Here is a 26,546-nt window from a genome sequence, read left to right on the forward strand (position 1 = left end):
ATGGGTGGAGATGGATGGATGGAGGCAGAAGGAGAGGGATGGATGAAGATGGATAAATGAATGGAGCTAGACGGGTGGAGATGGATAGATGGAGATGGGTGGCTAGAGATGGGTGGGTGGATGCATGGATGGATGAATGGATGGACAGATGGAAGAAAGGGAGTCTCCTCCCCCACCTTTCAGGAGAAAACCCTGAGAGGAATAGAAGAAACTCTGTACTGACCAACCCCTCGTGCTGCTCTGCTGCACCTTCCCTTCATGTGACAGCACCACCTCCTCCACCCTGAGGTCAGGAGAAGTCCCTGCTGCAGCTCTGAAACTTCAGGAACTGCCCCACTGGGACCTGTCTATGCCAGATGGGTGATGGAGCTCAGCAACAAAGGCACAGCAAGACACCTTGGGACCTCACCTCTCCAGTCCCTCCCACTACGCAGGCTTCAGCATCTGCGGGAAACTTCCCACTTTGGAAACATCCCAGAAAGGCTCAAAATCCCATCATCCTTGTAAGGATGGACAAATGCCACAGCAAGAAGACCCAGGAAGCTTTGAGCCTCCATCCCAGCTGGGTTTGGCAGGAGATCTCCTCTCTGCACCTGCCAACAGGACCCAGGATCTCCTGGTGCACCCTTGGGCGCTCTGCCACGTGCCCACCAGCACCAGATGTCCCCATGCAGCTCTGCATGTGCACCCTGGCACCAGGGACATCTCTCTGGACCCCTGCATGGGCACCCCACAGCCAGGGACCTGCCTGTGCACCCCAACACAGACACTTCTGCAACCAGGGACCTGTCCATGCACCCTTGCATGGACATCCCTGCACCAGGGACCTCCCTGTGCACCCTTTTGTGTCCACCCCTAAACCGGGGACCTCTCTGTGCACCCCTGTATGTGCACCCCTTGGACCAGGGTCCTCCCCGTGCACCCTTGCAGTGCACCCTTGCACCAAGGACATCTCCATGGGCACTCCTGGACCAGGGGCATCCCTGTGCACCCCTGCATGGACACCTCTGAACCAGGGTCCTCCCTGTGCACCCTTGCATGGACTCCTCTGCACCACCGACCTCTCCTAGCACCCCTGAATGTGCACTCCTGGACCAGGGTCCTCTCCATGGATGTGCACCCCAGCACCCACACAGGGCCATGGGTCTCTCTGCAGGCTGGAACCAGGAAAGGGGCAAAAATGGGCTGATTTAAGGGGATTTTGGCACTGGGGAAGGGAAGGGGCAAAACCAGGAAGATTTAAGGGCAGGGAAGGAGCAAAACCGGGCAGAGTCAAGGGGATTTTGGAACCAGGGAAGGGGCAAATGCTGTAGGTGGCATCACCTGTGGGTCCTCCAGGATGCTGGCCAGCTTCTCCTGGCTCCATCCCACCTCCTTCTGAAGGGCAGGGGGGGCTGCCTGCGTGCCTCAGTTTCCCCCCACCCCAGTGTTTCCCGGAGCACAAACACCCGGCAAAACCATCGGCGCAGGAAAGGAGAACCAGGATGGATCCATCCTCATCCTCCCCCCACAACAGCTTTAATTACAGACTGCCAGTAAGGCTGAAAAATAGAGAAAACTCCCAGTCGTGACCCAAAACCTGGTTCCTGGGGAGATTTATGGAAAGGGAACGGAGGCATAAACGGGTCCAAAGATGCCAAACTTTGGCCAAGGAATACACAGCCAGGCATCCAGCCCTCGAGCTGTCCCCAGGAGTGAGGACGAGCTTCTGGAGGATGAGCTGGGAAGAAGGGAGGATGCTCAGGAGGGATGAGGGGCTTTACCACAAGTGTCCCTGGGAAGGTGAGCCCAGTTTTTCCCTCTGGAGGATCCCCCTCCATCCCTGAGGACTCTTCCAGGGTGCAGTCGCCCCGCTCGGGGAGCAGCAGGTGGGGAAGGCAGTGGCCAGGGCACTGGGGGCCACGTTCCCACGACTCCTCTGCTCCCGTGAGGTGCTATATTTAAATCAATATTTTCCTGTTTAATCCGACTGCTGCTAAGTCAACAAACAGAGCATGGCAGGGAACATACCTCATTTTCCAGCCCCGGCTAGATTTGGCCACAGGGAAAAGAAAGACACAAGGGGTTACCAGCCTGGCATCCTGCTCATCCCTTCACCGAGCAGCAAATGGACCCCAAATTCACCCCAAATCCACCCCAGGTTCACCCTTGCTCTGTGCTGGGCTGCTGCACACGCGTGTGCGTGGGTGTGCACACGTGTGCTGCCCATCCCAGTGGCTCATGGGATGGGCATGGGACGGGAGGCAGAAAAACTTCTCTGCTTTGAGGTTTTTTGAGTGTTTTGGGTTTTTTTCTTGCTTTCTCGACAGCATCCTCTCTTCCCATGGCCCTCAGAGGGGGGACGTGCTGCTAAGGGCTCCTGGGGAATGAAAAGTCTCGTGCCCAGCATCAGACACAGGGTGACGGAGCTCTCCTTCATCCAGGGTGGCTTGGCCAACTCCAGCCCCATGGAGGATGGTTGGAAAGCACCCAGGACAAACAGACCTGCTGCTGAGGGAGAACAGCACGTTACCTCTCCCAGGAGGGACAGGCCAGGCGGCTAACCCAGCAAACAGCCAGCGTGGCAGAGCTCACCTCTGCCAAAGCCACCCCCAAACTATGGGGAAAATATCTTGGGGGGATGATGCTCGGGGATGAGGGACCCCAGGAGAACATCTGGAGGGAATGATGCTGCAGAGATGCTGGACCCCAGGATAATATCTTGGGGGGAAGATGCTGCAGGGATGCTGGATCCCATAAGAATATCTTGGGGGCAGGGTGTTGCAGGGATGCCAGACCCCAGGAGAACATCCCTGGGGGGATGATGCTGTGGGGACGCTGGACCCCAGGAGAATTTCTTGGGAGGGTGATGCTGCAGGGATGCTGAACCCCAAGAGAACACTTTGGGGGAGCACTGCTGCACACTTGCCAGACCCCTGTATTAATCCCTCCCCAGCATGGCCTGCTGGAGACAGGCACGAAGATCATCCCTGTGACATGGGATGGATGTTCCAAAGCCCCAATATCCCCAGGCAGTGATCACCACTTCCACAGGCAGACCTAGCAACACCAGCCCTCTCTCCACTGAGTGAGGGAGGGGGGGAAAAAAACAACAAACCTACATAAAAAATAAAGCTTATTTCTTCATGGTCAGTCAGGGAACACGTCATTCTCCACTCCCAGTCCTCCCAGTGCCAAGTTATATCCGGTCCTCGACGCTCTTGCCTATAATTAAAGAAGCTCCCTTGCAGGTCCCCCTTCTCCCCCCCGCCAAGCCCCAGCTGGTGCCATCTGAAATAAAACATCCCAGCTTGGCTGTATAATAAATCAAAAAGGGAAATAAAAATCCTGGTTTCAGTTACGTTATGGCTGCAGTACAAAGAAATTCAAAGGCAGGAGAGAGATTTGAAGATAGAGCTGCAGCCTTGCCCTTAAAAGGGAAAATTCGCACCCTCTTCGCCGGGGCTGGTGGGTTCAAGCAAGGTGAGGAGCAGCATCCCCAGGGTCCAGCCCCATGGGGTGGCCCATGTCCCCAAGGTGATGCTCGGACCAAACTGGGCTCCCAGTTGCCAGAGCCCAGTGCTGGAGAGGACCTGGTGGTGGCAATCCCTTGTTGGGATGGTGGTTCCTCCAGGGTGGACCTGCTGGTAGCCATCCCCCTGTTGGGATGGTGGCTCCTTCAGAGGGAACCTGCTAGCAGACACCACCACAGATGTCCTCTCCCCAGTGCATCCAGAGGTAAAAATCCACCCAAAATGATCCCAAAGGGATTATAAAGGTTCATAGGGGGTGTATCGGGGTGTGGGGTCGGCAGGACCATCATGGGGTGGGCACCGTCCCTGAGGCACCACAGGGAGCTGCTGGAACAAGAAATATCTCTTTATAAATGATGAAGGGAAATGATACTTTAAATAAACTTCACATATTAATAATTTAGGAAGAGATCATTCTTTAAAAAGAAGTGACGCCGGGTGCACTGCCTTGCCTTGGGGACCTGTCAGTGTCCCTAAGGTGCCACCAGCCCTCAGCAACAGGAGGTTCCTCCTTACCCCACTTAATTATAACCCTTGATGCTTCGTTAGGACTTCTCACGCTGAGATCAGAGGGGAAAAGCACCTCACTCTAAACTGGTACATGGAGGAAAAATGCTGCAAAATTCACCCCAAATTATTTCCAATGATGTTTTCTGCAGGAGCCAAGAGCTCCCTGTTCTTGGCCACCAATGGCTGTTGTCTGGAAAGAGGGACAACATCCAGAGAAGGAGGTGGATGGGGGGCAGAGCCCCCAGGAGAACATCCTGGGAGGAACAGTGCTGCAGGGGAACCTTCAAGATAGTAACTTGGGGGGGATGATGTTGCAGGAATGCTGGACCCCAAGAGAACATCTTGGGGGAAAGGTACTCTGGAGATGCTAGACCCCAGGAGAACATCCTGGGGGGATGATGCTGCAGGAATGCTGAACCTCAAGAGAACATCCTGGGGGGATGATGCTGCAGGGATGCCAGACCCCATGAGAACATCCTGGGATGATGGTGCTGCAGAGAAACTGGATCCCAGGAGAGTATGTTGAGGGAAGGATGTTGCGGGGCTGCCAGACCCCATGAGAACATCCTGGGGGGAGGACGCTGCAGGGATGCTGCACCCCGAGGCTGTATCTTCTGAGAATAACACTGTGGGGCTGCCAGCCCCCAGGGGAATATCCTGGGGGAAGATGCTGCAGGGATCAGGATTTTGGGAGGGTGCAAAGAACCCCACCCCCCCTCCACATGGCTCTGCCCCGGCCAGCAAGGGTTACACTGCCAGGCTCAGCCCCGAGGACTTCACGCTTGGCTGCGGCGCCGCTGGACAGGAACGGTCAAGCCCGTCCTCTTAAACCCAGCATGGAAGCAGGGGGAGAAAGCCCCACCAACCCCCCTCCCCACCAGCTTTCTCCTCCTCATCTCCCACAGGAACGGGTATTTCTGGGCTTTGCCCGGAGCTATTAAAAGCCCCGTGGGCGCCAGCGCTGCCGCAGGAGGAGGTGACGCTTCCAAGCGCTTCCCGGCACCAACACCCGGAGTGGTGGGAACCCGAGTCCATCTTCAAACAACAGGGCTCGGCAGCGCCCAAAAGCCACCCCAGGAGCCACCCCAAAGCGTGGGGGGGCCACATTTCAGGATGAGAAAACGGCCTTTACGCACCCCCCCCCCCCCGCCTGTCCCCACCCCCCCTGAAAGCACGAGTTCTCCCACAGACGGGATAAAACTTCACCCATCCATAAAATACTCGGCACACGCACAGGAACAGTTTTCCCACTCTTCCCACGCCGCTGGCACAGCAAAGCCCCCAGGCCCGGGTGGAAAGATGGTGATTTTTTTTTTTTTTTTAAATGGGGGAAATGCCAATTTGCTCAATCAGGTGCATGACGTGAGGAATCCCAAGCATTTAAGCCCTCCCTGCCAAGGAAAAGGCAATTTTTGGTTCAGCATCCCAGGCCACCCTTTTACTGGGACCTTTTGTAGCCTCGCCAGGAAATGCTTGATATAAACATAGAATATAATCTCTCTGTATTTATTTAGATAGATATAAAAGCACCTTCCACCAAAATGTGGTGCCGTTTCTCCTGAAAACTGCTTCTTCCCACCCAAAAATTGCCTTTTTACTGGGGAGGTCACTCCTATAAACAACAGCTTATCCCTCTGGGACTGCTGGAAAGGGCTGGGAAAGCTCTTGGCCATCCGGCAGCACATCCGCGGGTGGGAATTTGTCCCCAGCGAGGGACACGTGAGGGACCTGGGTGGCTTTGGAGGGGTCATGTACCCTGTGGAACGGAAGCGTTGTTAGGATGGATGGGCACTTACCACCTGAGGCTTGGTGCTGGGGCCGTGTTCGTCGGGTGGTTGGGGGCACCGGGGCAGCCGGGGTGGTGGGGCAGCAGGTGGAGAGCGGGGTCCATCCCCAGGACCGGGGGACACGTCACCTGAGTTGAGGGCCAACATGTACCGCTTGGTGACATCCTCCAGCGAAGGAGGTTGGAGGGTCGAGAAGGATTTGCTGGGTGAGCGGCCGGCAGCCGGAGTGGGGAGGTGGCTGTGGTGGCCGGAAGGGACAAGTGGCTCGGGGACGGTGATGGGGACGAAGGTGGCAGGCTCGCTGGTGTGACGGACGTGCTTGGTGGCCGGGCGGCTCTTGGCGAGGACGGCAGGCGCCGGCGGTGGTTGGTTTTCCTGGTGAGCTGCGCGGTTGGAGCGCTTCTTGGAGCTGCGCCGGGCGATGCGAGGGGACAACACATCAGCCAACTTGGGGTCAAAGCCGTAGCCACGCCCGGTGCCTGGTGCTGCGGGTTGTGCCGAGAGGATGGGCTCACTGCTGGATGGTGGGATGCTGGGCTCCAGCTCGCTGATGGCCTCACCGGGACCTTCGAAGACGCCGGCCGGCAGCTCCCCACGGCGGCTGGGGTCACTCAACGACTTCTTCTTGATGGTCTTGCCATTGCCCTTCTCATCGATGAGCTTGGCCATGGCGCCGGGTTGGCTGACGATGGTTTGGATGAGGCTGCTGTAGTCCCGTGGCCCGTCGCTGCCCAGTGACAGGTCACTGCCCGCGCTGCCCGCGCTGCCCACCATGGCGGCCGGCTGGGGGATGCCCGCCTTGGCGCTCAGCGAGCCCAGGAGGTTGCTGTCCACGGAGAAATTCTTCGCCTCCTCTGCCACCAAGCATCTCCGGTGGGGCATGGGGTCGCTCAGGGAGCGGTAGGGCTCGGTGCCACCCTCGCTGCCACCCTCCATCCCATTGGCACCCGCCGAGGGGAACTTACGGCGGCGCCGCAAGCTGCCGGGGGTGCTCGGCGTCTCGGATTTGGCAGCTGGAAGATCTTCAGCTGACGCTGAGGGGTGGGTGGGCAGCGGCGTTTCCGTGTCACCGGCTGCTGGCCCCGCGTTGGGCAGTGTCCAGGTGTCCACGGCTTCATGCAGGTCTCCGAAGGGCATCCCCATGGGCTCTGGCTCCGTGACGATGCCCTCGTCCATCACGCTCGACTCATGACCTGACAGCTCCTCCACGGATTTCCTGCGAGCAAGGTTCTCCTCCGACTCCACTTCCTTCAAACACCGCGTGCTCTCCACCTGTCCCCAAAGGGTCGTGTCTGTTGTCCCTGCTGGTGTCGCCACCTCGGCGCCCTCCACACCTCCGCTGTCCTTCTGCTCAGCCACCAAGCTGTAGTCCTGCTGGGAGCCCATCCTGCTGATCTTCTCAAAGACCTGCCTCGCCTCCTGGATGTACTGGTCCTGGATGACCACGGGGAGAGCATCCTCATCCCCCTGCTGTCCCTCATCTGAAGCCACCGGGTCCTGGCTGTCGGTGGTGGCCAGGAGGAGCTCAGAGGAGCTCTGCTTCATGGTGCTCTGTAGGAAAAGCCGCCGCGTCCCCAGTTTTTCAGAGCAAGTGAAGGACTTGGCGCGACGCAAAGTGGCCGTCAGGTCCTTCAGCGTTGGCCGCTCGCCCGGTGCCCAGCGGCTGGGGGGCTGAGCAGGGCCACAGCTTCCCTGGGAGGGACTGGAGGTGCCAGAGCAGCCATCAGAGCCCGCATCAAGGCCAATCCTCACCCCTTTTTTCTTCACCTTCAGCTCCGAGAGGTCTGACTTCAGGAAGCTGAGGAGCGTCAGGGTCTCGGTGGCGATGTCGGGGTTGGACAAGGACTTGCGGTGCTTGGCCCGCTCCCCATCCAGCCCCGGCTGGTTCTGGGTCTCATTCCCAAAGTCTGCTTTGGCCTTGGCCGTGCCCTGTGGCAGCTTGGAGCGGACCCGGGCCGCCGGCCGCCCCCACGCCAGCCCGTCGCCCGTCCCAAAACTGGGCGATCGGTAGATGCCGTAACCCGCCGGGAGAGTCCGTCCTTGGTTGGGCCAACAAATCCCAAACTGCTCCTCTTCCTTCAGCGTCTCCGTGCTGGAGTAACGGCTGCCGCTCCGCGACCCGCCGGGGCTGCCGAAGGGCAGGATGCTCACCTTGGAGACGCGGGCCACCACGGGCAAGGGGTGACAGGGGACCACCCTCCCGCAGCCTTGGGCCTCGGCACCTCCTCCTGAATCTGCCAGGTTCTCCCAACCCCCGCTTTCCTTCTTCTTCTTCCGGCCGGGGCGGTAGCGCTGGGCACCGCTTTGCCCTTCGCCTTCGCTGCCCGAGGAAGCGCGGGGGGAACGGGACGAGGCGGCTTCATCCTCGGCGCGGTCGGAGCGGGGTGATGGGGAGGAGGAGGAGGAGGAGGGTGGTTGCGGTCGAGGCGAGTTATTCCAGGAATGCAGGCCGGGCTCCGGCGGAACTCCGCGGGGAGAGCGGAGAGCCGGGTGCGGGACGCGGCTGCGGGGTGGAGGGGGTGGAGGAACTCCCCGAGCGTTCCCGTTTCCCATCCCGTTCCCATTCCCGGGAGCTTGCCGGCAGCTTTCCCCGAAAAGTTTCCGCATCGCCGGGACGCTGGGCCAACGCGGGGGCTCCGCGTTTAACCCCGGGCCCGGCGGCGACGACGACGACGACGACGACGACGGCGGCGGCTGCGGTGGCGGAGCCGGGGAAGTGGGTTGAACCCCGGCATGAACCGGGCCCGTTGGCTCCGGTTCGGTAAAACGAAGCGAAAGTTGCCGTACCGAAGGGGCCAGGCTGCCCAAAACCCGGCCCGCTGGTTGGTGCTCCGCGATCGACGCTGAAACTTTCCTACCCGGGAAGAAGAAGAAGGAGGAGGAGGAGGAGGAGGAAGGCGGGGAGGAGGCGGGCAGGAGGCACCGACCCGCCGCTACCCCCCGCTCGCTGCCCCCCTCCGCCATTGTCTGCCCCCCCCCCCCGCCCGCCCCCCGGCCCCGCCGCCCCCCGGCCCCGCCGGCACCGCCCGGCCCCGCTCCTCCTCCGCCCGGCGGGACAGCCCAGCCCGCTTTGTTTGCTCTCTCTCCTCTCTCCCTCTCTCTCCCTTTTTTTTTTTTTTTTTTTTTTTCGGAGCTTTTCCTCCTCCCTCACCCCCTGCTTTTTTTTTTTTTTTAATTTTTTTTTTATTTGTTGCATTCAAATAAACTTTCCTCCCCGGGGGGCGTGGTTTCCTCCTCCTCCCGCAGAGAGAGAGAGAGGGGGGGGGGGGGGGGGGGGATGGTTGGGAAATCTGGCCCCCCCACACCCCTTTCCCCTCCCCCCCCCCCCCTCTTTTTTTTTTTTTCCCTCTTTCTTTTTAAAATGTTTTTTGTTTGCTTGGTTCGTTTGCATTTCGGGCGCCCTCTCGCTTCCCCGGCCAAGCAGGAACACCCTCCATCCCCCTCCCGCATCCTCCCCGCCCCCACCCAGCCCCCTTCACCCACTCCTGCATCCTTCAACCCCCCCGCCCCCCCGCATCCTTCACCCCCCCATCTCCCCCCGCCCCCCACGTCCTTCACCCTCACACTACACTTTTCACCCCCCCTCGCACCCCCTTCCCCCCTCTGTATCCTTCAACCCTCCCTCACATCCTTCACCCCCCCACCTCGTTCACCCCCCCAGACACATCCTTCACCCCCTCCCTGCCTCCTTCACCCCATCCCTGCATCCTTTTACCCTACTACATGCTTCACCCCCCACCCCACATCCCTCACCCCCCCATATCCTTCACCCCCCACCTCATTCACCCCCCCAGACACATCCTTCACCCCCTCCCTACATCCTTCACCCCCCACATCCTTCTCCACCCCCCACATCCCTCAACCCCCTGCATCCTTTACCCTACTACGTGCTTCACCCCCCCACACACTCCTCACCCCCCACATCTTCACCCCCCCCCTTACCTTTCACCACCCCCCACATCCCTCAACCCCCTGCATCTTCACGCCCTCCCCTCATCCTTCACTCCCTCCCTGCATCCTTTACCCTACTACATGCTACAGCCCCCAGTCCCACATCCCTCACCCCCCCACATCTTCACCCACTCCCGTTATCTTTCACCACCCCCCACATCCCTCAACCCCCCGTATCTTCACCCCCTCCCTGCATCTTCACCCCCTCCTTGCATCCCTCACCCCTCCCCTCATCCTTCACCCCTTCCCTGCCTCCTTTACCCTACTACATGCTTCACCCCCCAGCCCCACATCCCTCACCCCCCCACATCTTCACCCCCTCCCCTCATCCTTCACCCCCCAGCCCCACATCCCTCACCCCCCCACATCCTTCACCCCTTTCCCCATTTACCCCCCACATCCTTCAACTCTTCCCCACATCCTCCACCCCTTCCCCGCACCCTTCATCCCCTTCCCTCCCTCTCCTCCCACTTCTCCTTGGCTTTTTTTTTTTTTTTTTAGGACAAATAAGCCAAAATTCGGGTGCCAGCCAGAGACCCTTTCCCTTTTACTGTGGATTTTCTCCAGCCTTTCCTTTGCAACTCGGTTTTGGGGGAAGGCAAAAACACCTTGTTCCCAACTGGCCCAGAGCTCCGGCGCCGCCAGCAGACTTGCTCGTGGTTTTTTGCCATCACTTGTCAGCACTTTGCTATTTCCAGCTCCTAACCCACTTTCCCCCAAGACAACAGATTTATCCCTGGGGATGTGAAACTCCTCCCTGGGGATGGGGTGTTTCTTGCCTGGAGGAGGGTGAAGCTGAGGCCTTGGCAGAGGTGGATGTGGCTGAAGAGGTGTCCTGGCCACCTAAAGGGTGTTGCTTGGCCCAGGCCCTGGGGCACAAAAGCCACCAAAAAAAAAAAACCCACAACAAAAATCCAACAACCTCCCCCATAAACGCATTTTTCAGGAGCTAAAAAGTGCCCCGGCAGGAATTCCTTCTCAGGCTCACCCTTCCCTCCTCTCCTGGTTCCCCCCCAGGGCTGGGTGTCTCCTGGACATAAGACAAAATCCCTGTGATGTCCCTGTGGTCACCTGGTGTTCAGGATGGGATCTGGGGAAGAGCCAGACGTTTCACAGCCTCCGGGGGCTGTAGGAGCTGGTCCTCAGGCTGCTGGTGTTGAGCATCCCACAAGGAGATGTTTTAAAGAACCCACCCTATCTCTAAGGTACCCCCTTGTGCCCATCACCCTGGCTTCTAGGCCTGGTGGTACCAAGGGAGCTGCTGACAGGACCCAAGGGCCAGACAGGACATGATCAGACTCAAAGTGCAAAAATTAGTGAGCTCCATATCCCTGCTAACCCGAAAAAAACCCAACCCAAAACTCCTGATTCCACCATTTGGAACCTCATCAGGATGTCCTGGGGCTGCTGGATGTCACTGCCAGAGCCCGCACTGTCCCTGCAGCCACCACCGACCTTTTGGGCAGCTGCTTCTGTGGTTTTTCTTTCCCTCTCAAAGCTTGATGGTGGTTAAATCTTGGCTGCTGCCTCATCCCGTGGGTGCTCCTCAGGCGTGGTGAGGTGTGACGGAGCAGGGCTCCTCCATCCCTCCCTGGAGCCGGGTGGGCACCCACAGCCCCGGCTGGATTTCTCCAAATCTGAATATTTTGCGCCCTCTCCTGGGTCTGGACGGCGTGGCCTGGCATCCCCCATCCTGTCCCTTTCCTTTTGTCTGGGAGGACTTGGGGACACCAGGCTGGGATTGTCCCACTGCCCATCACGCTGGCAGCATCCCCCCCCCCCCCCCCCCCCCCCCCTTCCATTGCAGGAGCCCAAAAACACATCGGAGAAGATTTTGGTGCAAATGAGCTCCAGCCATGGAGAAAAATCCCAGGGCTGGGTTGTCCTCATCCACCACTTCCTGTCCCCTGACCCAAAGCTGTTGTCATGGTCCACTCCACCAGGACATGGCCACCACTCCTGCACAACCAGGGAGCTTGAGCTAATGCTGTAGCAGGATCCCTCTCCATTCCATCCCACCACGATGCTGAGATCCTTGAACATCCACCAAAAGCAAATGACCACCTTGGGCACCCTCCTCATCCTTGCACCAGCAAGGATCCACGTTGAGACCACCAGGCCTGGATGCTGGCAAGGTCCTTGTGTGGCTGGAGCCCTGAGGAAGATGCTGCCTGCTTGAGGGGAGGAAGTCAGGATGAATTTGGGTGCAGGAGGGATGTTCATCTCTGGAGATCTGAAGCAAATGACTGTGATTATTATGCACAGAAAACTTTTGAGAAATGCAGCAAAACATCCCTATATATATAGGATATATATATATAAAATGTATATATTATATATATACAAACCCTGTATAGACACCTGGAGTGTACTCAGGGTGAAGAACATCTCAGCTACGTAGCCTCTGCTGGGCTACAAACCTTCCCCCTTTTATCACTGATTTAATTGTCTGTTAATTGTCCAAACTGTGACACTGGGATATATTATATTTGTAAATATATTTACATATATCTAGTGGGTGTATGGACGTGTCCACACCCATCTACTCATCATCAGGCTGAGACAGTTGGGGTGTTCAGCCTGGAGAAGAGAAGGCTCCAGGGAGACCTGAGAGCACCTTCCAGGGCCTGAAGGGGCTCCAGGAAAGCTGGGGAGGGGCTTGGGACAAGGGCAGGGAGGGCTGGGAGCAGGGGGAAGGGTTTCCAGCTGGCAGAGGGAGCTGGAGCTGAGATGTGAGGGAGAAATTCTGGGCTGTGAGGGTGGGGAGAGCCTGGCCCAGGTTGCCCAGGGAAGCTGTGGCTGCCCCATCCCTGGCAGTGTTGAAGGGCAGGTTGGATGGGGCTTGGAGCAGCCTGGGCTGGTGGGGGGTGTCCCTGCCCATGGCAGGGGGGTTGGACCTCAGTGGTCTCTAAGGTCCCTTCCAACTCAAACCAGTTTGTGGTTCAATGATCTGGAAAAGGGCAGTAGGTTTATTCTATACATCCTGTATTTTAGAGAAGCTCCTCAGAGCCTCACGTCCACCCCTTGCCATGTAAGAAATCCCTCCTTGCTGGGAGGAAGCAGGATCCCACTGGAGAGGCTGCAGGATCCCACTGGAGAGGCTGCAGGGAGCCAAGTTCAAGCCCTGCCCCAGCGTGGGGATGGTGGAGATGCCAAGCCAATGGTGGGATGTGCAGCGACATGGCCAAGGACACCAAGTAGCTCAGTGACATGGGTTTCCTGACTCCCAGTGTTGTGTCCTGTTGTGTTGGGTCTGATTTTCATGGATCCTGGTTAGGAGGTGACATCAGGATGCTGAGGATTCTGGAATGGGGCAGATTTGGGGTGCTGGGCCAAGCAGAAAGCTGGACCCAGGTGGTGGTGAAGGTCTCCAGACAGGTGAAAACACAGCTGGCTCATGACTAACCCAGCTCATGGTCATTGCTTGGGTGGGAAATCCAAAGTGGGCATCCCAGTTGCACTGATGAACCCCTTTCCAGTTCTCAGTCTGGCCAGGGATGCTCTCCCACCATTCTGCAGCACCAGTGAGACCAGTGGGCCAATGTCTCTTACTGGGCTGGCCCCATTCTGTGGACTGGGGGAGAGGGATGTCCCAATATTACCCCAAAAAATGTCCATGGCACTTATGTTGAGCTGGAGAAATGCACGATCTCATGTTCCCCAGACAGGTAGGAGCAGAGCCAAGTCCTCCCCAGTCTTTGCATGACCCCATCAGGGAACCTTCAAATGAGGAGGGGGAGAAATCGCCCTCCAGCAGCTCCCCTTGGGCCAGGACCATGTCCTCCATGATCCCACTGTGTTCTCCATGGTCTCACCAGTGGCTTTCATTGCATCAGTGGCTTGGCCACCAAGCCAGGATGGTGCTAAGCAGCCCAAACTGAGCAACCAAGTCAGAGAGAGAGGACAGCAGATCTGTGCCACGGTGGGGTTAACACTGTGCAGCTGCAGGCTGGAGGTGGGATGAAAAGTGCAGAAAGCTCTGGAGATGCCATCCTTCTGTCCTCCAGCACATCCCCAGCTGAAGCCATCTCTGCTCTGGGGAGCTGAAAGTCAAAATTGCTCCACATCCTGTCCCGGTGGCTGCGAGGTGGCCCTCATCCTCATCTAGGAGCCGTAGGTGACGCACTGGTCCTGCCTCCACTTGGAGCTCACCTTGTCGAGGAGGTAACGGGTGCTCTCGCGGAACTTGCGTTGGGTGAAGTAGAAGAGGATGGGGTCAAGGACACTGTTCATGCTGGCAAAGGGCCTCGTGCACTTGTAGGCGATGGCAAAGGCCTGCAGAGCTGGGCAGGGCAGGCTGGGCGAGGAACGGACGATCAGGTAGATGGTCTTGGTGAGGTGGAAGGGGAAGAAGCTGATGGAGAAGACGATGACCACGATGACGATCATACGCACGGCTTTGTCCTTCCTCTTGTGCACCGCCAGGCCGATCACCTTGTCCTTCTGGCACAGGATCCGGGCCATCCGGCAGTAGCAGGCCAGGATGGCCACGAAGGGCAGCAGGAAACCCGTGACCGTGAGGGTGATGCCGTAGGGGAAGTAGGCAGAGGAACGATCTGGTGGGCTCAGGTCGTAGCAAACCGTGCGGTTCCTCTGGGTGCCGGTGGAGGCGAAGGTGAAGGTGGGCAGGCACTGGGCGACGACGATGAACCAGACTGCAGCACACACCAGCCACGTCAGCTTCTTCCCCTTCTTCTTGTGCCACGAGGCCAAGGGGTGGCAGATGCCCAGGTACCTCTGGACGCTGATGCAGGTGAGGAAGAGGATGCTCCCGTGTAGGTTGGTGTAGAACTGGAAGCGGACGAATTTGCAGGTGAAGTCCCCAAATGGCCAATAATCCTTCTGGGTGTAGTTGTAGATGAGAAGTGGGAGGGAACAGACGTAGAGCAGGTCGGCCATGGCCAGGTTCAGCATGTAGATCGTGGTGCGGCTCAGAGCCTTACGAGCCACCCAGATCTGCCCGATGACCACGGCGTTCAAGGGCAACCCCACCATGAACACCACCGAGTAGACCAGGGGCAGCAGGACCTGCTTGAACTCCTCGTGGAAAGTGCATGAGTTCCTCCCAACCCCTACAGGGTCTGTCAAGTTGGCCACAGGAGTGGTGTCCTCCATTGATGTCGTCTTTTCTCGTGTGGCCCCTCAGCAGTGCCTGCAAATGACAAAGGGGATGGTTGGTCACTCGGCCACTTGGTGTCACTTCCACCCTAGTAACATGAAGGACCAGCATGTGCAACCGCATAGCCCCGTCCCTCTGGGTCAGGGCAACCTCCGGTATCCATACAGGTTGGGGGATGGAGAGATAGAGAGAAGTCCTGAGGAGAAGGACTAGGGGGTCCTGGTGGATGAAAAGCTGGACATGAGGCCCCAGTCTGCTCTGGCAGTCCAGAAACCAACTGTGTCTTGGGCTGTGTCATCAGCAGCGTGACCAGCAGGGCCAGGGAGGGGATTGTCCCCTCTGCTCTGCTGAGACCCCCTGCAGGGCTGGGAACAGCTCTGGGGTCCCCAGAACAGGAAGGACACGGAGCTGTTGGAGAGAGGCCAGAGGAGGCCCCGGAGATGCTGGGAGGGCTGGAGCAGCTCTGCTCTGGAGCCAGGCTGGGAGAGTTGGGGTGTTGAGCCTGGAGAAGAGAAGGCTCCAGGGAGACCTGAGAGCACCTTCCAGGGCCTGAAGGGGCTCCAGGAAAGCTGGGGAGGGTCTTGGGACACGGGCAGGGAGGGCTGGGAGCAGGGGGAAGGGTTTCCAGCTGGCAGAGGGAGCTGGAGCTGAGATGTGAGGGAGAAATTCTGGGCTGTGAGGGTGGGGAGAGCCTGGCCCAGGTTGCCCAGGGAAGCTGTGGCTGCCCCATCCCTGGCAGTGTTGAAGGGCAGGTTGGATGGGGCTTGGAGCAGCCTGGGCTGCTGGGAGGTGTCCCTGCCCATGCAGGGGGTTAGGAATAGATGTTCTTTAAAGTCCCTTCCCACCCAAACTGTGTCGTTTATTCTCCGATCTCTATGATGATGGGTTTAGGGATCCATCAGGATGGTGAAGGTGGAGAGAAGGACTGCTCCAGATGGTGGCACACGGGACAGTGTGATCGCCACGACCACCACCATCTCAGCTCCCCGTTCCTTGGTGCCTGCAGAGAAGTTTGTGCAAAGCCAAACTGCTTCATCCTGGTGTGGAAGAGGAACTTGCAGGCCCGTGTGTCATGAGCTGCCAAGCGTGGCCTCCTCCTCCTCCTCTGCAGGGGGTGCCAAAACCCTACGGCCGGTCACCAGAGCAGGCTGTGTCCCCTGAGCTCCGGGAGATGCCACCTGTGCCCAGCCCAGCACGACTTCTGTGGCTACTTTCATCCAGGAGCTGGGACTGGTGACACTCTGCTCCTGGAGTATTCGGGGTTTTCTGGGCTAAGAGATTCCATCCCCGTGGCCTCTGGGCTGCTCGGAGCTGGAGGAGAGGCCATCTGCTTTTCTTAGAAGGCTAGCAGAAAGGATGTGGTCCCGTAACCCGAAGAGACCCCCTGAGCTCAGCCATATCACTTGGCTGAATCCCTCACCCATCCCACCCATGGGTGCCACACGCTCCCCGGGTGGCAGCAGCTTCTTCTTCCTCCTCCTGCTTCCCCCACCTCCCTGCAGTCCCTCTGCAGCCCTTGGCTGGTGGCATGGGGCTGCCACGTGCTTCCCCCTCACATCCTGGTGGCAGCTCTGACATGTGATGGGGACAAGCTTAGCTTGCCTGGAAATGGGGTGGCTGATGTCCCCATGCTGGATGGGGAAGGGAAACTGAGGCAGGGATGGGGGGCTGAATGTACACACCCCAGACAGGTGGATGGGATGGAGGGGACCAGAGGGAGGACACGTAAGTCCAGGAGCCACCCTGGTAGTTCCTACCACCCTGGTGGGCCCCATTTCGGGTCTTTGGGGCCCAGGAGCCCAGCCCAACCATGGGGTCAGGCTCGGGGAGGGTGTTGGGGACACACACACAGGGCTCTCCCATCTGGGGGGATGCTCCAGGGTTGCACATCAGTCTCCCCTTGTCCTTCCTCCCCTCTTCCTTTCCTCCTGCACCCCACTGACCTCCCCTGCACCCCACCGAGACCCCTGCACCCCACTGACATCCCTGCACCCCACTGACATCCCTGCATCCCACTGACCTCCCCTGCACCCCACTGAGACCCCTGCACCCCACTGAGATCCCTGCAACCCACTGACACCCCTGCACCCTAGTGACATCCCTGCACCCCACTGACCTCCCCTGCACCCCACCGAGATCCCTGCACCCCACTGACATCCCTGCACCCCAGTGACATCCCTGCACCCCACTGACCTCCCCTGCACCCCACCGAGATCCCTGCACCCCACCGAGATCCCTGCACCCCACTGAACTCCCCTGCAGCCCTCTCAGCCCCCCCGTGCCCCACTGAACTCCTCTGACATGTCACTGAGCCCCCTGCACCCCACTGAACCCCCCTGCACCCCTCTCAGCCCCCCCTGTGCCCCACTGAACTCCTCTGACATGTCACTGAGCCCCCTGCACCCCACTGAACCCCCTTGCACCCCACTGAGAACCCTGCACCCTACTGAGCCCCCTTCACCCCACTGAGCCCCCCTGGACCCCACTGATCCCCTCTACACCCCCCCTGAGCTCCCTTCACCTCACTGAGCCCCCCTCCCACCCCACTGCACCCACTGTCACCCAGCTCCAGGCAGTCCCAGCACCCACCTCTGCCACCCGCAAGCCAATAAGTGCCCCCAGGGTTGTGAACTGCCCCATCCTCTGGGACACCCACCCAAACCTCCCCCCAGGCCCCCCACCCTGGGCCCTCACAGCACCCTTGACCATCCCACGTGTCCCCACAGGGACCTCGCTGGGACACTGGGGACAAGGTGGCTGGCAAGAGGGGTCAGGAGGGACTTGGAAGCGTGTCTTACCTGCTGGGGTGCAAGGGGGGTGCCGGGGGGTGCCAAGGGTGGCACAGTGAGCTGGGACCCGCTGCTCTGCCCGTGCCCAGGCACGTCTGGGGCCCTGGGGGGCTGTGCTGGACCCGTTGGGCCACGGTTCCCCTTTCCAGCCACCGCAGCTCCCCAGGGCGGTGGGGAACAGAAACCTGGCTGGCAGCACAGGCACTGTGCTGTGTGGCACTGCATGGCACTGCACGGCAGGGCTGGCATGGCACTGCATGGCACTGCATGGCAGGGCTGGCATGGCATGGCATGGCACTGCATGGCAGGGTGGGCACTGCATGGCATGACACTGCATGGCAGGGTGGGCACTGTGCTGCATGATGCTGCGTGGCACTGCGTGGCACTGCAGGGCACAGCAGGGCAGGGTGGGCACTGCATGGTACTGCATGGCACTGCACAGCACAGCATGGCACTGCATGGCACTGCAGGGCACTGCAGGGCATGGCACTGCACTGCATGGCACTGCACAGCAAAGCATGGCACTGCATGGCACTGCACAGCACAGCAGGGCACTGCATGGCACTGCACAGCACAGCACGGCACTGCATGGCATGGCACTGCATGGCATGGCACTGCACGGCACAGCATGGCACGGCACTGCACTGCAGGGCACTGCATGGCACTGCACAGCACAGCACGGCATGGCACTGCACTGCATGGCACTGCATGGCACTGCACAGCACAGCACAGCACTGCAGGGCATGGCACAGCACAGCAGGGCACTGCATGGCACTGCACAGCACAGCATGGCACGGCACAGCACAGCACGGCACTGCAGGGCACGGCACTGCACTGCAGGGCACTGCACAGCACAGCAAGGTGGGCACTGTGCCTCGTGGCCCTGTGTGGCACAGCACTGCAGGGCACTGCAGGGCACTGCACGGTCACACAGCACAGCCCAGGCCATCACCTCCACCACTCTCCACCCTGGGTGCACGTGTCCCTTCCTCTTCACATGGATGTGCCCCCCTCCCCACGTCTGCAGCCTCCTGTGCACACCCCTGGAGACGTGTGGGCACACCCCCCATGTACACGCCCCACACGTGTGCCCAGACACCCTCCATGCACCCACCTGCACCCAAAATCAGCTGTAGCAGGACACCAAGGGACATCCAGAGCTGGCAAATGCCACCAGTGCAGGGGACATGTCCCAGGCCCAGCTCAGGTGTGCCAGGGTGTGACTGGCTGAGGCCAGCAGCTGTGTCACCAAACCCATGACCTTTTGGGTCTTTCCCCCCCAGTTTTGGGGTCTTTTCTCCCATTTTTGACTCCTTCCAAATGTGGCCACCTGGGGCAGATGCTGAGGACAGAGAGGACACCCAGGATGGTAGAACCAAGAGAAGGACGATGCTCCAGTTGCTTTGTCCCCTCTGGCCACGCAAGGGAAACTGAGGCACGGGCACTGGGTTTGAAGCAAACCAGAGTGGCTCACACCCCATTTTAACAGATTGTCTCCTCAGAACATCTCTCCAAGGGGTGGCTGGGAGGGGGAAAGGGGGGGGGGGGGCTAAAGGACATGCCCAAGGCTACACAAAGCATCAGTGGCAGAGAGCAAAAAAATACAATCAGTGGCAGAAAAACAACGGGACATCCTCCCCCCCCCCCACATCCCAAATGGCAAATGAGCAAAACCCCCTCTTTCTATGAAGAAATCATGGCACTGAATCCCAGTGCTGCCAGGTTGGGAAGGACAGGAAAAGCCTGAGGAGAGGAGGAAAAAAAATAAAAAAAATCCCTCCTGTTCCCTGGAAAAACCCAGCTGTGGGATGCACTGAGCACAACCTTTCTATTAGACACCGGAGAATCCCCACCCCAACCGTACCCACTGCCTCTAACCTTCCCTCCCAGGTTGCCTCCTGTCATAAATCACTGTTGTTCCCAATTAATAAAACCACATCAGGACACTCAGCCTCATCCTGCTGCTCTGCCTGTGGCACATTCCCAGGTCATGATCTGGCCTGGTGGATTATCCAAAAAGACCCCTTTTCACCCCCCAAACCGCCCCCCCCTCCCCCCCACCACTGCTGGAATCACATCCAGCCCTTGGGGTGACAAGGTGGGTGCCCTCAGAGCTCAGCCTCCCCTGAAAGGAGAGATCTGTGGGGTGATGGAGACCTGGTCCAGGTGCCCTGACTCCATGGGGATGGGCTCCAGGTGAAATCCACCTGGAAAGGCGACTTGCAGGGGGGAAAAAAAAGGGGAGGTGCCCGTGGAGTTCCTCTCCAAACCATCTCCTGCAAGGCCTTCTCCTGTGAAATTAGCTTTAATTAACACCCTGGTATTAATGAGGGGGGTTTCTGCTAGCTCACTGGGCTGCTGCCCTCAAATAGGACATGGGGGGTGGCTCTTCCTTTGGAAACCTTCCTCCTTATTTTGTCCTGCTCTGGGAGCTGACCATGATGGGGTCATCTTGGTGGCTTGCTGGCGTGGAGGAGGTGGACGAGAAAGCTCCAGCTCAAGAGATTCCAAAGGGGGTGACAGGGGGGGATGCTCTGGCCCCACGTGTCACTTGGCCAAAGCCACAACATCCCTGTGCCCAAAAACCTCCTGGCTGGTCCCAAAACATCTTCAGGTGCTCACGGACATGTCCTACCTGCTCCAGGGTGGTTGGAGACCAAGCCTTGAGTGTTTTAAGGGAAATCTCTGTTTATCAAAGCCTGAAGGTGCAATGATGTGGGCAAATTGGGCCAGAGTAACATTTTTTGGTGCTTGAAGTGGACCCACGGGGACAGGGCGCAGGGACATCCCTCACTGATGCCAGGTGGCTCTGCCATCCCATGTGCTCCGTCCTTGGGTGACTCCCTTCACCTCCCCATGCTCTGGTGTCCCATCTCTAAAATAAACCACCATCTCAGGGGTGCTCTGAGCAATCCTGGGAAAAGGTTTTCCAGCTGGGAACAGGAGATGCTGGCAACAGGGAAGGTGCAACGAGCTGGCCTGGTCTTAGCCAAGGCTGGGCTTGTATAAATCCACCCGTTCATACACAACCCATGTATGGGCACATGCACAGCCATGTGCTCACCCTCATCTGCATAAATATAGACATATACAAGGATATACAACTCTCCACAGAAATGTACCTCTAGACATACATATGCCTCTAGACATATATAGACACCTCTAGACATAGAAACCTCTCTCTGTATCTCTGCCTCTGTACTTAAATATGCAACGTATATGATGGGAGGGCTGGAGCAGCTCTGCTGTGGAGCCAGGCTGGGAGAGTTGGGGTGTTGAGCCTGGAGAAGAGAAGGCTCCAGGGAGACCTGAGAGCACCTTCCAGGGCCTGAAGGGGCTCCAGGAAAGCTGGGGAGGGGCTTGGGACAAGGGCAGGGAGGGCTGGGAGCAGGGGGAAGGGTTTCCAGCTGGCAGAGGGAGCTGGAGCTGAGATGTGAGGGAGAAATTCTGGGCTGTGAGGGTGGGGAGAGCCTGGCCCAGGTTGCCCAGAGAAGCTGTGGCTGCCCCATCCCTGGCAGTGTTGAAGGGCAGGTTGGATGGGGCTTGGAGCAGCCTGGGCTGCTGGGAGGTGTCCCTGCCCATGCAGGGGGGTTGGAACTGGATGATCTTGAAGGTCCCTTCCAACCCAAGCCAGTCTGGGATTCTATGATAGATGCACCTCTATATGTATAAACCTCTCTCTCTATTAATACTTCTACACATAAATACACCTCTGTAAATACATATACAACTGTATGTGTGGCTCTACACACACATGTATACACACACACACATTTCTCTATATGTTTATATAGAAAATATATCTCTCTATCCACACACATATATACACACTTCTTCACCTATATACATAAATACACATCTCTGAGTGCATGGACTCACACACACATATATATATGACTCTGCCCATATATATACAATTGTATTTATGCTTCTCTACACGTCTATGCACATGTGCACATTTATAGACATATGTTTATACCTCTGTATATATATATCCTAGTGGGAGGTGTCCCTGCTCATAGCAGTGAGGTTGGAACCTAATGATCTTTAAGGTCCCTTCCAACCTTCACCATTCTGTGATTCTATATAGGCACAAATATATATGTATATATATATGACAGCACGGGCTGGGCTCCTGGCAGCTGCAGCAGAGACACAGGGGAAGCCCAGGTCCCTCAAGCAGGTTTGAGGCCACTCCACATGCCACACCACTCCTGGCATGGGGCTGGTCCCTTATGGATTCCCTGGGAGATGCAGGCACATCCCAGGTGCATCCCAGAGCTTGGCAGCAGAGGGACTAGGGGGACCCACCCCACCCCAGCCCTGCTGTGGGGATCACAGCTGGATTTTAAGCCCTGCTGTGTGGTAAAAACTGCTAAACCTCTCCAAAAAGTCCAGCAGCTACTGCTCAGGGTGGCTTTGGGGTGGTCAAAACCAGAGCTCTGATGCTCTCCAGATCTGACCCCATCCCCTCCAGTTCTGCCTCATCATGCTCAGTGCGATCTGATCTGCTCAGGTCCCATCCTGCCTGGATCAGTCACACCCCCTTGGGTCCCATCCTGTCCAGTCTGGCCCCATTCTGCCTGGATTGATCTGATCCCCTCAGGTCCCATCCTGACCCAATCTGGTCTGACCTTTTCAGGTCTGATCCTGCCCGGTTCATTCTGACACTCTTGGGTCGCATCCTGCCCGGTCCAGCTTCATCCTGCCTGGTTTTGTGTGACTCTGTCAGGTCCCATCCTGCCAGTCCAGCCCCATTCTACCCTGCTTCATGGGACCCTTTTGGATCCCATCCTGCCCAGTTTGCCCCCATCCTGCCCAGTTTGGTCCCATCCTGCCCAGCTTGCTTTAACCCTTTCGGGACTGATCCCACCCAGTGCATCCCCATCCTGCCTGCTTCATTCTGACCCTTTTTTTTGTCTAATCCTGCCCAGTTCACTCTGACACTCCCGGGTCCCATCCTGCCCGGTCCATTCTGACCTGTTCGGGTCCACTCTTGCCCGGTCCAGCCCTCATCTCGCCCGGTTCCGTGTGACCCTGCCCAGTCCAAACCCTTCCCGGTTCACCCTGAACCTGCCGGGTCCCATCCTCCCCGGTCCAGCCCCATCCTGCCCGGTTCCGTCTGACCCTGTCCGGTCCCATCCTGCCCAGGTTCGGTGGGTTCCGTCCGTCCCGCACGCGGCACTTACCGGCAGCGGGATGCGCGGGGGTGGCAGGAGCAGCTCTCAGCTCCCGGTCCCCCGACCCCGTCTCCCCTCCCGTTGCCTCCCGGTCCGTCCCCGCTCCGCCCCGGGGCCGCCCCGCTCCGCCCCCGGCACCTGAGGGGCTGGAAAAGGGCCACAGCTGGAGCAGGGGGCAGGGAAACAGCTGGGCTGGGGCTGGGGACAACCCGCAGCAGCTGGCTGGAGATGGGGGGGGGGGGGGGGCTGCCACGCAAACATCTGGGCAGATGTTTACATAGCAGCGAGTAGCCTCGTGGTGATGGGCAAACATCTGGATGGAGCGGGGGTGGGGGTGGGTTCCCAAAGCCCCCGGTTTTCCCGGGATTTACAGGGCGGGCTGCAGCAGCCAGCAGCTGGATTGTCCTGGGGGGAAGGGCTGGGAGCTGCTGCTGGGGGTCGGGGACAGGGTCTTCCCCGCGGCACCGGGTCCCGGGAGAAGGGGTCGGTGGATTCGGTGACTCATTAACCAGGAGGTCAAGGTTCCGCGCTTCCGGAGCTGGGCTATTAAAGAGCCATAAGGAATTCGGCCTGGGGGGATGAGTTGGGTAGGCAAGGGCTGGTGTGTAAACAGCCCAAGGATGCCGGGATTACTGGGGATGACGGGTCCGGGCCCTTCCTTTCCCTGGAAATCCAGTTGGCCTTCCAAGATTTTTTCACCTCCCGGCTTTCCAGGGGCTCGTGGTGGGTCTTGGTGGAGGTGGAGGGCACAGAGGTGCCACCTGGCACGGCCCAGGTGAAGGAGCACGAGGCTGGAGTCTCTCTGGTGTCACCCTCGTTGAGCCGTGCACCCCTGGGTCCAGCACCCAAACATGAGGTTTTTCACAGAGTCACAGAGAGGTCAGGGTTGGAAGGGACCTCTGAAGATGGTCTTGTCTGATCCCCCTGCCAGAGCAGGGTCACCGACAGCAGATCCCACAGGGACACATCCAGGTGGGGTTGAAATGTCTCCAGAGATGGAGACTTCCACGACCTTCCTGGGCAGCCTGAGTTTTGGGCAGGAACTTGACTGCGGGGCGTGGGATGGAGAGGTGGAAGGAGGTGCCAAACTCCATCTGGATCCCTCAGGCATCTGGGCTTTCATTGATCCTGGCACCAGCCCAGGGCCGAGCCCGGCAGCAGGGCCACGGGGGAGATGGGCTCTGGCAGGAGCAGCAGTGAATATTTGCAACCACAGCCAGGCTGGAGCCATCACCCTCATCCTGGGGCTGCCTGGGCTTGTGGGGTTGGGTTGGTGCTGGCTCAGTGCCCGCGTGAAATTCCCCAGCTCCCTCAGCTGCCACGGGGAGACGGAAACTGTGGGGTGAGGGGGGTGGGAAGTGTTTTTCCCTGGAGAAGAGCAGAAAACACACCTTGTGCCAACAAGCCCAGCAGGCTTTGGCTGAGGAGCCCAGGGCTTTCCACAAGCATCCGGGGGAAACGCTGCTGAGAACGGACACAACTCACTCCTCCGATGAGCCACCAGTGAAACCTTTTATCCCACCTCCAGTGCTGCCCCTGTCTTTGGGGCAAGCTCTGAGCTGGTGAAAAGGAGCTGGTGTCCTCCTCCCTCCTGGCACGGTGAGTGTCCTTGCAGGTCCCCAAGGTGAACACCTCGTAGCTAGCTGTCCCACTCTGGGGACACTGTAAATAGTGGAGGGAGTGTTAAAAAACAAGAAGTAGAAGAGTGGCTCCTGGCTGCCTGCCAGCCCCAGCTGCCTCTGCTGAGCCAGGGAGCCTCAAGCCCAGCCCTGCAGCACCTGGGATAAAAACCCAACAACAAACAAAACACCACCAAAAAAATGACATTTTGGGGTTTGAATGAGGATTGGAGAGGGAAATTTGGAGGCAACACTGAGGCTAAAGAAGAGATTTCAAGCAAGGCACCATTTTTACACCTCTTTTTATCCGTGTGACAGGCAGAAGCAGCTCCTTGGGGAAAAATAATCAGGGCAAAGGAACAGGCTGGGCTCCTGCTGGGGTCTCACCAATTGAATTAATCCCTGGCAAAAGGGGCTGGCACGGTGGCTGGATTTGGCCTCCTGAGGTTCTTTGGCCACCTGGCTTCTGTTCCTCTGCCTGGATGCTGCTGGTAATCGTGTTACCAGCTGATTGCAGACGACCTTTGCTGCTGCTGCCCTGCCTAATTGCACCTCCCCACCAGGCTCCAGGTTTCCAGCCACCAGCAGGTCCCAGGATGGTGTCGATGGAGAGAAGAGCATCTGTGGTTGAGGCCAGGGAGGCAGCTGGGAGCTGTGCCCGTGGTCCTCCAACCCCTGCAAAAGGCAAAGAGTGACGTTATTCAAATGCTGGAGCTCTGTGAAAGCCTCAGGGCAGGGATGTTCCCCCCACTAGATGTGGGATGACCCCATGTGGAGGGTCCTCCAGGGCTTTCAGGTTCTCCCCCAACCCAGATGTACTGGGGACAAAGGCTGGGTCCCTCCCAGGCTCTGCCACGGTTCACCAGACCAGAGATGTCTTGCATGAAAATGTTAATTACTTCTCCAAGATGTTGATAAAGGAAATGAAGTTAATTTCTCATGTCCTCCAGACAGCACCAGCCTGCCAGGGTGGTGGACCTGGTGGAGCCTGCTCATGAGGAGATGACGTCTGATGGCAACTTTCACTTCTTAAACCAGGTTAGAGGAGTTGGTCACCCCGGGCTCCCATGCAGACGTCTGCTACCCCACTGCCTTTGAGTCCCCAGATTTTTGGCCAAGAAGGTGTTCGGTGGAGAAAGTCTCATCTCTTGAGGTCCACGCTGATGGTTCCCTCTGTCCTCTTGCTGCAATCAGTGTTCACCCCAGTAGAACAGGTGCAGCTACCTGGGGTGAAACCCCCAAGAGAAGAAGCCAAGCCTCACTGCTGGACCTCTGTGTTGGAGAAACTGCTCTAAGCCTCAGCCCCCATGGCCGTGATGGGTCCCAGCTCCACGTTTCTTGCCATCCAGCCCAGGATGAAGATGATGAGGTCTCAGCAACAACTCTGCGAGCCCTGTGCACCCGTTCTGCCAGGGCACGGCAGGAGCTCTGGGAAAACTTGGCTTTGATGTGAACTCTGACAAAAAAGCCTTGGCTTTGCTCCAAGTGGGAACTGACCCATCATTCTTATGCCTCAGCATTTCTGAAGAAATGTTTTTCATCTCGTTTTCCTCCCCAGCCTGCATTCCTAGAGCCCAGCAGACGTCAGCAGGGAAGGAAAGGGTTGCTGGGCTTCTCCCTCCCCTTCACCAGCAGTAGATGATTAATGCTTTGATCTTCTCAGGCTTCCTTTCTTCTCCCTGGCACACCCTGATGTGCCTCAGGGACTCAGGAACACTTCTGTTCATCACCTTCCTTTGCTCAGGAATTCTCAAGGACTGTGGAGCACGAGGATCCGGGCATGGGGGTTGTCTTAGGATCCAGTTTCATCCATGACTTCAGCAGAAGGAAAGTGATGGGTCTTCGGAAGGTGGCCTGGGTGCAGGAGACCTCGTCTCTCTGCTGGTGAAGCAGGTTGGGAAGGGAGATTTTGGGAGTCCCACCTGTGGGTCTTTGAAGGCTGGAAATCTCAGGGCTTAGGGCACGTGGGGGTCTTGTGACAGAAGCTGCTGAGGTGGGCCTTCAGACTTTGTGGCTACCTTTGAGAAGCCTTTTCCACCCCACTGCTAGGATGCTCTGCAAGGAGGGAGATCATGGGCT

At 58.3% G+C, this 26,546-nt stretch overlaps 2 protein-coding genes across 2 annotated transcripts in view; both read right to left on the reverse strand.

The window, feature by feature from the left end:
- The window catches only part of ARHGEF17 (Rho guanine nucleotide exchange factor 17), a 37,635-nt gene extending 28,862 nt beyond the window's left edge, over positions 1–8,773 (reverse strand). The window contains exon 1 of the mRNA XM_051608644.1: positions 5,819–8,773. Coding sequence (XP_051464604.1) covers positions 5,819–8,773 — 2,955 coding nt within the window. The remainder of the gene's footprint in view (positions 1–5,818) is intronic.
- Positions 8,774–12,579: 3,806 nt separating this feature from the next.
- P2RY6 (pyrimidinergic receptor P2Y6) lies at positions 12,580–22,885 on the reverse strand. Its single transcript, XM_051608769.1, has 2 exons — positions 22,858–22,885; positions 12,580–14,912 (listed from the first exon to the last, which is right to left on the reverse strand). Exon 2 carries the CDS (start codon positions 14,873–14,875, stop codon positions 13,865–13,867), a length of 1,011 nt encoding a protein of 336 aa, XP_051464729.1. The 5' UTR covers positions 14,876–14,912; positions 22,858–22,885; the 3' UTR covers positions 12,580–13,864.
- Between the last annotated feature and the right edge of the window lie 3,661 nt (positions 22,886–26,546).

The sequence above is a fragment of the Apus apus genome, chromosome 1 (genome assembly GCF_020740795.1).
Source record: "Apus apus isolate bApuApu2 chromosome 1, bApuApu2.pri.cur, whole genome shotgun sequence".
Lineage (NCBI taxonomy): Eukaryota > Metazoa > Chordata > Aves > Apodiformes > Apodidae > Apus > Apus apus.

Excerpts from the sequence above, each read along its gene's own strand:
- P2RY6 (XM_051608769.1), bottom strand. The coding sequence starts at position 14,875 with ATGGAGGACACCACTCCTGTGGCCAACTTGACAGACCCTGTAGGGGTT.